Source organism: Sapajus apella, unplaced genomic scaffold, assembly GCF_009761245.1.
Source record: "Sapajus apella isolate SASKATOON/1434 unplaced genomic scaffold, GSC_monkey_1.0 scaffold82, whole genome shotgun sequence".
In the NCBI taxonomy this organism is placed as follows: Eukaryota; Metazoa; Chordata; class Mammalia; order Primates; family Cebidae; genus Sapajus; species Sapajus apella.
Window position 1 is genome coordinate 6114194 of NW_022437022.1, and position 13647 is coordinate 6127840.

Below are 13647 nucleotides of genomic sequence, written 5' to 3' on the forward strand. Positions count from 1 at the left end.
ACTGATATGGAGTACCTCTAGTAAATACTGAAGATTGTGAAAGGAGAAAGAAATTTACATTGGGAATGAAGAGACCTAAATTCCTAAATTTTCAGCTTTGACACTAACCAAGTCATGTAGCCATTATGAATTAGTCACATAAAGTTCAATTCTCTGTACTTTCCAATTATGAAGTTCTACAGCTCCAGGAAGGATCTCAGGATCTGTAGTTTAGATGTAAGAAAATATCTATCAGGAAGAGAGGTGAGTGGGTAGGCAATTTAAGAGCTCAAGTTCCTTGGATGATATGACCTTACACATGTTACCACACACTGACTCTTCCACGGCATTTCAACAAAAATGAAAAATCTCAGCTTATGTAGAAGACAGTGTAATACCTTTAGCTGCTGCAAAGCTTTGGCGATGACCGGCTGACTGGATGTCTGCTCCTGGCACAGAGTTATAAGTCCCTCAATGGACTGCTGGAAAGCTTTTCTCTGAATTGTGAGATGGGCAGACTGTGTGACAACTAGTAAAAGATTATCCACCTGGGAGGAAAATCAAGCACAGGACATAAAAACCAACCCAGTTACTTAGTTATCATTCCAGTTCAACAGCAGTCCAAAAACAATGCCAATCTCAGAGATACCAGGCCAACAACCATCTGATCAGAAAGTCATTTTTAAACTACACAGCCACACACTTAGTGGACACTGACATCTGGGATATTCAGCACCATGGAGAACCTTTGAGACTGCAGGCATGACATCTTTGAGATAGCCTAGAACTTCAAGTAGTTCAGTACTGCTAGTGCAGTGTGTGCGTGCACATGCATACATGTACATGTGTGCACCCGTGTGTGTATTGGACCAGCATGTGAAAAATGAAAATGTAGGAATAAGAGTGGAATCAGATGAAGGGCCTTATATTAAACATTAAGAAATAAAGACTATATAACTTTTGTTCTTGAGGAGATAAAGAATCCTTGCAGTATTTTAAGTAGATCAGTGATGTAATCAGATGTATTAGAATGATCATTCTGAAAGCACAAAAACAAACACAGAATTGGAGAGACAGAAGGTGAGGCTTGATGCAGGGAAACTCAAAGTAAGAAACTGCAATAGTTCAAGAGAGGGATGGTGAAGTTCTGACTATAGCAGTTGCTCTGGGGATGCAGGGAAAGGAACTTACTGAACATGCTTCTGGCTTGCCAAGGCAAGGTATTAACTGGAAAGGTGGGGGGCTGAATTTATATTAGCTGTCACACTTCCGGTTTAAACATATGAGTGAATGCAGAACCATTCACGGAGATAGGGAATATAAAAGCAGAGTTGTTGGGGCAAGGGATATGGCAGGCCAATATATACTCAGTTCTGGTGAGGCTGAGCTCAGGGTGCATATGAACACTCACCATAACTGTCCCTAAGCTGAACACAGATGAATGGGAAGGCTTCCCACAGTTTATAACCAGTGAGTTATGGAAACTGTCATGAGGTCTCTGTTAGGTAGAGAGGGGACAGCCTTCACACACAAAAAAATGAAAATTAAATAACCAGTAAACCTGAGTACTTGGAGAACTGGGATTTCTAGAACTACAAATTATATTAGTGACATAACTCCTTTTACATCACAGCTCCACGGATCTAAGTACATGACTGAACTAAGAAAAGATATAAACCAAATAGATGGTTTATTTCTATTTCAGTATCATTTAACTTAACAGAATAATATATTAGTACAAATTATGCTGCGAAATTACCTATGAACGCATCAAGGTACATTTTTGGGAAGTATACACTTGTGATTACTAGGATAATTAAACCCCTCATTCTTGAGCAGCTAACAGTTCATTCTTCCTAAAAGTCCTTTAAGTAACACTGCTGAAAGGATGGAGGTGAGATGTACCTGCATGTTTCTCAGGGTGTCAACCGTCTCCACCTGAGGCACAACTTTGACAGGCTGTGCCTTCCACGTGCCCCAGCTATCCTCTGAATCACGGGCTCGATCACTGTGCTTGGTCAGAAGCAGGTAGGTGTCAATGAGTACATCATCTGAATCTTTTGAACAGTCCTTTCCTGCAGCTGCATTGAGTAACTGCAAAATAATACTCTTCTCCTTAGCAAGTGTGTCTGGAACAAACACCTGTAAGTTTTCTAACCCAGGAATTTGTACCTGCAAAAGAAATAATCCAAAATCTTAAGGAACATTGTGCGTTAGAGAAATATGTTATTTAAAAACAAACAAACAAATAAACCAACCTAGGAAAGGAGAAGCAGGTTTGGGCAGGGGGATGTGGGAAGGGCACAAATTGGAGCAGTGAGGGAGTGGCAAGTAGCCGGGTTCAGTGTGACTGAAGAAGGCAGGAGGAGGAGAGTCTGTGAATGTACTGGAGGAGAGGCCTTACAGTCTCCCCGATTATTGGACATCCTCTTCAAGAAAATACTCGAGGGAGAAGCAAGACAGCCTGAAACAACCTCAGCCACTACTAGTTTGTGACACTTATAGAAAGTCACCTGGCTTAGGAAAAAGGCAAAAATTGTGAATACAGATTCTCTAATTATTCCAGGCAGGGGGCCAGGGGAAGGGTCATCATAAGAAGTCTCCTTGAGATCATTTTTTCAAGGGGACACATAGGGTGGTGCAGCACAGGTCATGCCTCCCACTCTCACTATGGGAGTGGGATGAAGCTGTGGGATTGGGATAAAACGTCCAGTGATGACATCACATACAGATTCTAACAGTGCTAAATCTCAAACAACTTAAAGTTGGTGACTCAAAATGTGGGTCAGTGATGACCAGGATCCTGATGTCAAAGTTTCAGTGTAAAAACCTTTGAACTGCTTCAGGAAAAATAAGGGTGGAAAAAAAACACTATTATTTAAAATGAATACTATCTCTTTATACACATTATTTTAAATATGTATAATTAAACAGTATGAGTAAATTTTTTTATTATTTATCTACACTCTAAAGACAAGCTAGTAAGTCAAGTATGAACAAGGCTGTTTAATTGTTCCATTGGTAAATTATGGGACAGTCTTAAAACTGGGGTTGTGGTACAGCCTTCAAAACTTGCAATATTTACTACTTGGACCTTTAAGAAAAAGTTTGCCTGTTTTAGAATAAAGAAGGAAAGGCAAAATGTTTCAATCATACCATTTGAAGTACTTACCTTAACATACTGTTTTGATTTCAGAACACCCAGGAGGTCTCTAACTGGAGCTGAAAGCCTGAATTCTGCTGCTATTTCCAGGTCCTAGGATCACAGTTACAAGGAAACTTCTTTAGGGTTAGCATTTAAAAAATAAGACAATTGAAAAATAAGAAAAAGACACTAATCAGGATTGCAAGCTCACCTTTCTCAACATTTTAGCAAATCCAAGTGCTTTGGAGGCCCTTTCTCTGGCCTCATGGAAGAGCTCCTTCAGTGCCCGGCTGATCTCTATAACAGACCTCCTGCCAAGTGGATTCAAGTCCAGTTAGAACACACTAGGGAATACCCCGGGGTGCAAAAGGGATTTAACAATAAAGAAGAAGCAAATTCTAAATCACAGTAAGAAGTAAAGACTGCAGATTTTTTTAAACAGAACCAAGGAATTGCTGAGGATATAGTCAAAATACTCAGAAGCCTGCTCCTGACAGTTTTGTAGAAAATATTCATATCCTTTTTATGTTAGCAGAGCATATTAAATAACCTTCACATAACAGGAAGCTCAATTTTCTTAAGATTCCATTGTGATCACTTCTTGGAGTTTAAAGCTAAGTTCTTAATTCCTGGCTCAAGATCTAAAAAGAAATATATACAGTGTGGTCTGGTAAATATTTACCAACTGGCTGCCCCTAAATTACTATCTTATGTAGTGCATGCTGATTTCTGTGGTGTAAATACTCCCATCATAGTTAATTTCAAGGCAGCAGTATGATGTCACTGTGGAATGATTTGGGAGATGTGCTCGATCCGCTCTCTTAGGCCAGGAGAAGCGGCTCCAGCACACCACTGCCCACGGCCCCCCTTTGAGATCTGTCACGAGTAAACAGAGTGTGTCATGAGAGACACTCTGTAGTTCACCATCTTAATTCCTGCATTCTCATGTTGATTTGGAATCAACATGCTTGGGGTTATTTTGAACCCACCATGTTAGATCTCAAACCTGTAAGAGCTACAAACTTATTAAGTCAATTTCTCAGCTATTCAGTATTTTCCCAGGTAAGAACCTGTGTGGGAACTTCTTTCTTTAACCTTGTCCTAAAAACATATCAGGTGTTCTGAAACCCAAAATGTATTTTTCATCAAACCTTGAATGGTGACAGAAAACATTTTAGCTTTGGAGAAGTGAGTTCTATCTGAGCATTTGCTAAGTTTGAATCATATGATCTTGCTGATTATACGGCCACAAAGTTGCTATATGCTTGATACATATGCCACAAAGAGTAGCAATTTCAAAAGGTTCCACCTAAATACTATCTGCACAGAATCTGAGGACATTCCAACAGAAAAGCCACAGTTTCATACACTTAAGCTTAAAGTTCAACAGAAGGAATAAACTAAGAATACAAATGTATCAAAATATCATTAAAATGTATTAATGGACCACTACACAGACTTTTTAACAACAGAAACTAATATATAAGGTATTCCAGACAACGTAAAGAAAATTTTACTCATTTTAGTCAACTTTATCTTTTTCTCTTAAGTTAGCACTATTTTTATCACACTAAATAAATTCTAAGTTTACCTTCAAAGAAAATTTCACATAAAACCATAACTAAGAAATCATATGAAAAGACAAATAAATCCCTTTACAACTACTGCCCAAATTCTTCCAGGCCAACACAATTTGGTTTGAACAAGGCTCCTTCTAGGATCTCACCAAGAGGAAGAAAACTACGAGGCAAGAAGTGGAAGAGGAAAGGAAACACGACTCCAACCTGATTTCGTCGGAAGCACTGCTGTCATCGGCACTGGTCCAAAATTCAGCACAGCTCTCCTCTAAGCCAACTTCTAAAAAACTTCCTGTAGATTTCAGCAGCATTCCTGCAATGTCACTAAGGAACAAAAGTAACAAAAATAAAACAGGGAAAAATTGTCCCTACTGATAGCCTGATTCTTGACTGAGAAACTGAGAGGTTCAGCTACTGCTTTAGAAGTTTAAAAATCAACAATGAAATCCTTCTCTTAACATAAAACCATGAATGTGGAAAGGTAGAAATCTGGATATGGCATGTACCTACCTTTGTTCTACTACCACAGTATCTCACTATAAACCTTGAAATCTTAATTGTATTCATAGTAGATGCGCAAACACTATCTCCATCTTAAATCTTAAAAATGGTGCAAAATGGCCTCAAACTAAATGATAGTTGAAAGGGGGAAAACTGAATTCCTTAAATGCAACTGTTTTTAAAAAGTTCCCCACAATTAGCTTTGTATAGTCAATAAACATGAAACACTCTACCTGGCTGATCCTTCTCACTGAATACACAATTCTAAATACCAGTGTTAAAATGTACACCTAAGTGTATAAAATGAATCTAAATGAGTGAAGTAAAATTCAACAATGGTTTACTGACCTCTACGATGTTCAAGGAAAAGGACTTATGATCTAGTAACAGAGAGCAGGTGGGTACAGAACCAATATCAGATGCGGCAGGAGGTAAGTGCTAGGCTTGTTGGAGGAGGAGAAAGGACCAATCCTCCTCGAAGGCACAGTCACAGACCCAGCTGAAAGCATGGCTTCATGTCAGAAAGCCCTGCAATGGGCCTTGCTGGCAAATGCGGAATTTTAACAGGTGGATTAATGGTGGGAAGAGGAAAATCTGCAAGGAAGAAAATGGAAAAAGAGGACGAAAGTCCAGGAAGAACAATAAATATAATTAAAAAGCATAAAGATGTGTCCAGCAAGAAGCATGTTCGTGAAAAAAGAAAATCATCTAATCTGAAGAGTAGTGGGTATTTAGGCTACAAAGGGACAGGGGAACAGGACCAGGAAAGTCCTGGGGCCATGCTGTGGAGGGCATCGGATGTCATGTTCATTAGTTTGGCATTTGGTAAGCAAAGGGGGTACATTTAAAATATATGACTGGGAAAGGGGCCTGATTGAAAACATGCTTTTAAAAAGAAGATTATGCAAAGTTACTAGAATGTACTTATTTAACAAATATTGAATGCCTATTATGTATTAAGCAGCAGCAAACAAAACAGGTAACAGCCCTCCAGTGGATGGAGAAAAACAATAAATAAAACTAAAAAGGAAAATGTATTGTACTTCAGCTTATTGGTAACTGCCATGGAGAAAAGGAACAGAGAAAAAAGCTAAGGAGTACTTGTGGGTAGGACTTTCCATCTTAAATAAACTGAGAACATAACATCAGGATAAAGACCTGAAGGAACTGGGAAAACGAATCATGAAAATAACTGGGGGGAAGAGCACTCCATGGAGAGGGGCCAGCTGGTGAAAAGGGCTGGAGACAGTGAGGGAGTCACTGTGGCTGGGAAGTGAGCACAGGAGGGTCTAGAAGCAGGATAAAGACGTAATGAGAAATCGGACCATGTCAGGCCGTGCGGGCCACTGTTAGGCAGTCTTTCATTTCCTAAGATGGGGAGCCACTGGGAAATTTGGAGGAGACAATGGTCTAACATAACTTTAACCAGACCATTCTGGCTGTGGCATTGAGAATAAGCTCAAGGAGGCTTCAGGCAGAAGTAGGGAGGCTGTTTGGAAAGGTGCTGCAGTAACACACTTGAGAAATGACAACTTGGGAAGAGTGGGAGCGTGGAGTCCTTGAGAGGCAGAGGTCAGATTCTAGATATACCCTGAAAGGACAGCCAAAAAGACTCAAGGTAGTGTGTGCAGGAAATAAAGGAGTCAGGGTTGATCCCAACACTGACAAACCCTGGGAGAAAGTGTTTGAAGCAGAAGCTGCTGCTCTAATACAACAAACAAAATGCAGTGGAGTCCAGAGCTGGAATAGAAGTGGACTGTTCACAAGAAGGGGCAACGAAAACATTCTGGAGCTTCTCAGAGCAAGGGTCATGAAGGCAAAGGCCAGGGACTGTGCCTAGGGAATCTGAATGACAAGCAAAAGATGGAAACACTAAGACTGACAAGAGGAAGTGTGGGTACAGTGACATTACACAACATGAATTTGTAGTGAAACTACACAGTAACCTTTAAAGACATTTCTTCAACAAAGCTTGACAGGTGGGAAACAGAAAATGCAAACAAGGAATTAGGCAAAGCAGAATCATGGAAAAGTAAGGGGGCAGAGATATTGCAAATGACAATGAATCCCTTTTTAAAAAAGGCTGACTATGGACACCAAGTTCAACAGAAAAGTAAAGCCAGCCTGGGGATCACAGCCTGACGGAACAGAGTTATGAGAGGAGAGCAAGATCACTGTCCACCGCAAATAAAGAGAGAGGATGCAAAAAGAACTCGCGATTAGAACAGAGAAGCAGATACAAGATTCTGAGATACTGAACATAGGAGAGATTGGTGGACTCAGGTGCAAAGCTAAAGTCACACCGATGGAAATGCACAAGTCACACCGATGGAACTGCTCAAGTCACACTGATGGAACTGGGAGACAGGGTAGGCAGGCAGAAGCCGCTGCTCTAATGCAACAGACAAAATGCAATGGGGTCTAGAATTAACAGGCATCATCTATGAGCCTTTATAAAAGGGAGACAGCAAAAATCAAATCGCTGATGAGACAAGCGGGAGAAGGCAGTGCCACTAGACAGCAGCAGAATCTAAAGCACGGAAGGACACTGATGCTCATCTAAGTCAAAGTAAGTCCCACGTGCAGCAGCCACCAGCAAGGACCATGGAGATGCACCCTGTGCCCAGCAATCCCAAGCTTGCATGCAAGAAAAGATGCTCATTTCCTAGAACTGACAGCCCAGCCCTGTGACTGCACTGCCCTCTTCATGATTCCCTCTTGTTTACATTTCTGTAACTTCACCCTGTGTACACCCAATTCATAAAGAGAGTCTATGATGAGCACTACATTCCCAAACAGTGGCAGGAAATAAGTTCTGGTGTCCCCACTGAGACTGAAAGACGTAGGTATCTTCTACTCTTAAAGGACTTATATTTTCCTTCCTTTTATTAGAGGGAAAACAGGGGCTTATTCTAGGGCAGAAGTTATCAAGTTCAAAGCTGACATCTGAGTGGATAATTCTATCGTGGGGCCATTCTGAGCACCCCCTGTGAATGCGCAGCAACTCCTCTCTCCCCTGCCCACTCGCTGCCAGGAGCACATTCCCAGTCGTGACCATCAGGTGTCTCCAGATACTGCCCAATGTCCCCAAGGGAGCAAAATCCCCCAACTGAGATATGAGATACGGATCATTGCAATTTTCACATAACTAAAAGTACAAACACACAGGAGAGAATCCGTGAGTAAACTGGGAGTGAGTGAGAAGGTGAGGACGTCACGTTCAGAAGGACAAGGATTCCTACCAGAAAAGCTTCCCGGCCTGCGCTTCTCCTCCCCGTATGTAATGAGTTATTTCTTTGGTGAAATTCCATTCTTCTTCTAACAGGTTTTTTAAACTATGGGATGCTTGAGGTAATTGCTGTAGCATTTGGATCCAGCTTCTCATGTAATCAAAATACACCTTAAATACAAAACGTAAAGGGAGACATTTGAGAACAGAACTCGGCAACTCAGTGCTCTCACCTGAAAGCTGCACATCAGCAGGGCAAGGTCAGGGGAACTGTCACAGGCACGCAGCACCGAGAGAAACAACTTTCTCACCACTGTTAGCTGAGGTCCAAATGAGGATTTTTAAAAAAATCACAAAACTAACTCCTCAGCAATTGAACACACTGTTTATAATCCCTTCAAAATCCTAACAAAATAACAAAACTGTTCACAATGTACAATAAAGGGGTAAATCAAAAGGACAGCACCTAGAAATTTTCATTATGTACTGTGAACATTATTCCTTTAAGAGACTGGGATCTTCACTTAATGACCTATTTTAGCTAGAGACGGCACATCATGTGCAGAGAGGAGGACGTCAACACCCTTCTTCACACTGTCCCTTCCTAACATCCAGATTTGCGTGATAAAATGTTTCCAAGCTTTGCAACACATAAACTACGATCTACAACCAAATATCCAGTTGTTCTGAAGTGAGATTTATGCCCACCCCAAGTCCTATTACGAGAGCTTTTCTGATCCTAAATCCTCCTTTGGATTTATCTCTTGGTCAGCAGGTTTCAACTGTCAAACGGTTTTTCTCAACAGGCTCACAAAGGCCACATTCTAGAACAAGCCTGTCTATGGTCTCTTTTACTTAAAGAATAGCTTGATGGGGTAGGAAATCTTTGAGTCACACAATCTCTCCCTCAGAACTTCTCAGACATCACTCCGCTCCCTTCCAACACCGAGTGTGACTCAGCGTGAAGTCGTCTGACAGCAGCCTGAGCGCCACCCACCACTGCTCTCCCACATCCTGAAGGTGACTACACTTGGGTTTCTACACTTAGATGTTTACAGGATTTCTTTCTCTATCCTTGGGTTTCAGTTTTTTCACCAGGCTACATCTCGGACTTCATTGCTGGGAAAGATATTTTTCTGAAATCCAGTAATAACTTTCAGTAGGCAAATCTGAAATCTCTTCTTTATTTCAAGGCAACTTTCTTCTGTTTATTGTTCACTGTGTCTGAGTCCTCCACCCTGCAGGTGTGTGGCGTGACTGTAGTCCTTGGTCTGTTTTGACTAGAGTTGTATATGCAGAGTCTGCAATTCATGGGTCTATCGTCCTCAACGCCAGGCTCAAAACCGCCCTTTCACTTCTTGGTGGGCTCCCCCGTCTCCGTGGCTCTCCTGAGGACAGCATTTCTTCCTTGCAGCCCCCAAGGGGCAACTACCTGTACACTCAAGGGCTGCAAAGTCAGCTTCCCCCGGTTCCCACTGATCCTTTTTGCTTTCTTGAGATGGAGTCTTGCTCTGTTGCCCAGGCTGGAGTGCAATGGTGCGATCTTGGCTCTGCAGCCGCTGCCTCCCAGGTTCAAGTGATTCTCCTGCCTCAGCCTCCTGAGTAGCTGGGACTACAGGTGTGTGCCACCACACCCAGCTAATTTTTGTATTTTTAGTAGAGATGGGGTTTTGCTATGTTGGCCAGTCTGGTCTCAAACTCCTGACCTCAGGTGATCCACCCGCCTCAACCTCCCAAAGTGCAGAAATTACAGTCAAGAGCCACCATGACCAGCCCCAAATACTCCTTTTAAACCATAAATTTATACATATACTTCTTTAGAAAGCAAAACAAAAGAAATACCCTGCCCCTTTAAGATTTATGTCATCCCACACCGTTGGCCCTCATCTGACAGTCTTCCCTCCATCTTGGGCTCGGCCACCCCACCGTGGCTTAGCATCACGTGGAAAATCCATCAGACACTTCTTCAGTCCAGCTTCCTGAATGCCTCCACCTCCAGTGGCCCTTCCTCCACTTTTGATGAGGTTCCACCTTGGATCTTGTCATTGCCAGAACTGCTCCACCCCCCAATCGCCAGTTTAAACACCCTGATAATAAGGCCTCCACTCCTCCTTCCAGATTTGTTCAACCACAACCACTGCAAAATGTCTTAACCCTGTCTGAACCCCAGCCCACTGGTTGCTCATCTTTCTCCAACTCACAACCCCCTCTTTGTTCACTTTCCTCCGGCTTCAGTTCAGATCCCATGGTCTTATCCTTTCCAGGACTGCTATCGGCATGCTGGCACCCCCGCTGCTGACTGCACCCTACAGCCCCTTACTGTCCTTTCATCTCACCTGTCTGTCAAGACCCCAAAGCTGGCTTAAGCCTAACCATCCCATTCCCCGTGCCCACACTCAAGAAGCTGGGGGTACTAATAATCACCAGCCACACGGCGAACATTTCTGGGAATTCTATTTCTATCTCTACTTGGCTCACTTTCCTTCTCTCTGGAGTCACTAGTTTGTGACTTCCCGTTTTCCTCCAACCGTCAATACCCACCACCACCCATTCTCGGCAGATGATCTCCACCTCTCCACAAACAAAAATAGAAGTCATTTGGTATAAAATCTTTCATCTTCCTGGTCCCAAACGCGCAAACCTACAAGGTTACATCCTCTCTTCGTCCCTTCTTTATAGCAGAGGAACTACTGTTCCTCCTAATCCTAATGCTTGTGCTTTGAGTTTGAGACCCATCTCCTCCAAAAGTCTGAGGAACCTCACCCTTTTCTCATACATACATACATATTCCCCCCCCCACTTCCCCATCTCTGTCCCTTAGCAAAGTCAAGACTGAGGGCTTTCAAATGCCCTCAGCCCAACTTAAAACTCCTCACCAGACTCACATCTTCATCATCACCCAGCTGCAGAAGCTGGACACCCACAGTCACTCCTGACACCTTGTCTACATTTGATCCACTCGAGTACTGCCATTTCACTGCTTACGTTTCTTCCGAATCCTTCCACTTCTTTCACCCTCTAACCCAAGGACTCACATGTGTACTCCTGGAATGACCTCGAACTGTTCCTCTCACATCTGCTCTGGACCCCCAGCCCAGTCTTCACCTGCAGCCAGAGCCCTCCACGGGCTGCCTGGGGTGCCTTGTCCTTGCCGGGCTCCCTTCCCACATGGACAGCACCTGCTGCCAAAAAGGGGTTTCTCTTGATCGCTATATAAATTACAAAGCAAAGGGGCTAAAAAATATTCTAAAAATTATTCTACAAGTATCACCCAGAATAAACAAACGTTAATATGTTGTCATATTTGGTTATGTTGTTGATTTTTTTTTTAAGTTTTAGGGAACATGTAGATATTTTTTCAATAAGAAATAAGACACCAGATGTTAGTTTCTCCTTTGTTCTCTTCTCTTTCCTCCCTCTCCAGAGGCAATAATGATCATGAACTGAGTACATTTCCTTCTAGTCTATAAGCTTTTTAAAACAATCTCTTATTATAGAACCTATAATATATAGTACTGTTTGGTCTAAGTTTTTCATCTGTTACCTAAACTGCATAAGTTTAGGCAACTTTCAGGTAAGTTGCAATGCTCCATCCTCAGAGAAGCCCGACCTCCACACAAAGTCAAATCTAACTACAGCCCACGAAAGACCTGTGCCTTTCCTGGGGGCATTTTTCTCGGCTGCAGTCTGTTCATATGGTCCTACAATCCCCATGGTCCCACCATTCTTAAACTCCAAGAGGGAGTTTATGCTTGGCACTAGTTCCTCAGGCACTGCATGGTGCCTGCCTGGCATATAGTAGATACTCAAGAACTAATCTGTAGGATGAAAAATTAAAGCTTCCCTCCTCCTTTGCTCTTTATACTTCTGCAGAAACTCGAACTGTGCACACGTAAGCTCTCTTGTGTGTCTTCTACAAATACCACATCTTGTCCATCATGTTCATATTTTCATTCCTTATAAGTTCTTTTTACCTGGTTTCCTTAAGGCTATCACATGTTCCTACATCATGTATTATTGCTTTATTATATTTACTATCTTGGTGATTTCTGAGGCCAGGGACACAGGAAATGAGACAGTTCACAGCTTCAATTTAGATTCGATGCTCCGAATGCTCACCAAGTTATTTCCTTTGACCTATATGGCTTAAGCGTCTCAGTTTTTCAAGTACAATGGATGTCCTAACACAGAGCAAAGCCCCCGAAGTCACAGACTTTCTGCATCATAACTTGCTAATCACTGCTTCCCCTCCCTCTGCTAAGAGAGCTCCCATTTGGCAGTCTTCCTGGCGACCAGAGAACGCTGCAGTGCGGCTCGAGCTCCTTCTGTCCGGCAGCTCTTCAGTCAGCAGCAGAATCCCTGGAGAGACATGCTCGCCTTCATCACGGCTGTCACCTCCCTACATATCAAGGCTCTAATTAATCTCTGGGTGGGCCTTCTGCGCTGAGGGTGGAAGAGTATTTAGAGCTTGTGTTCACTTTTGTTTTGGTCTATATTTTGAGGCAAATAACTCTAACGGTATTTTGATTTTTGGAAGGGTAAAGGATACCATGGCCAATCTCCTCCTTTTCTGAAGAAGGAATTTTTTATTTTCTGTTTTCGGTGGGTTTCCAGACAAGGGTGTTGTGTTAAACATAATTTGATTGCCAGTTCAATTGCTTTTCTTTCCTTCCTTCCTAACAGAAACACTGGTTTTATTTGGGCTCCCCTAGTCCTCAGAACACACCTCTTCCCTGAGCCTTCTAGCACATTATAGGCCATAATTTTAAAGCACTGACAGTTTCTAGTTTTTTTCATCTGTGAGAAGAGAGATGCAGATAATTACCAGCAATGCCAAAACTCAACTCTAAGCCTTTCTAAAACTAACTAGCTGTGAATGTTGGTAAGTCACGTAGCCTAGGCTTCCACTACCACACAGGCACACCAAGGGCACAGAAACTGGCTGGCTAGGAAGGCGTCGTTCACATGCCCGACGCTCCTCACCCTGCTCCCCTGCCACGACAGGAGAAAGGTCCAGCAAAGACAGTTTGGGAAGCAAAGCCTATTCTGTCTTTTAAAACTTCTGGTTTAGTTATCCATAAAGAAAGAGAAATAATAATTTGCTTGTTGCTTTTTCCACAACTTTTCAATGATAAAGACTTTTTTGACGTAAGAAATACATAGTAGGCAGCTGGGGTGGCTACTGCTTATAATCCCAGCTCTTTAGGAGGCCAAGG

The 13647-nt window shown here is 42.4% G+C and overlaps 1 protein-coding gene across 5 annotated transcripts in view; it reads right to left on the reverse strand.

Annotated features, from left to right (window-relative positions):
* Positions 1–13647, reverse strand: part of MAP3K4 (mitogen-activated protein kinase kinase kinase 4) — a 120011-nt gene that overhangs the window by 26954 nt on the left and 79410 nt on the right. For all 5 annotated transcript variants that reach the window (XR_004261287.1, XM_032253134.1, XM_032253132.1 and 2 more), the window contains exons 6-11: positions 8445–8602; positions 4909–5025; positions 3336–3435; positions 3152–3235; positions 1885–2151; positions 378–527 (exon numbers count right to left, since the gene is read on the reverse strand). Coding sequence is in view for 4 of the 5 variants with exons in the window: in XM_032253134.1 (XP_032109025.1) it covers positions 378–527; positions 1885–2151; positions 3152–3235; positions 3336–3435; positions 4909–5025; positions 8445–8602 (876 nt within the window). In the remaining variant the exon portion in view is untranslated. The remainder of the gene's footprint in view (positions 1–377; positions 528–1884; positions 2152–3151; positions 3236–3335; positions 3436–4908; positions 5026–8444; positions 8603–13647) is intronic.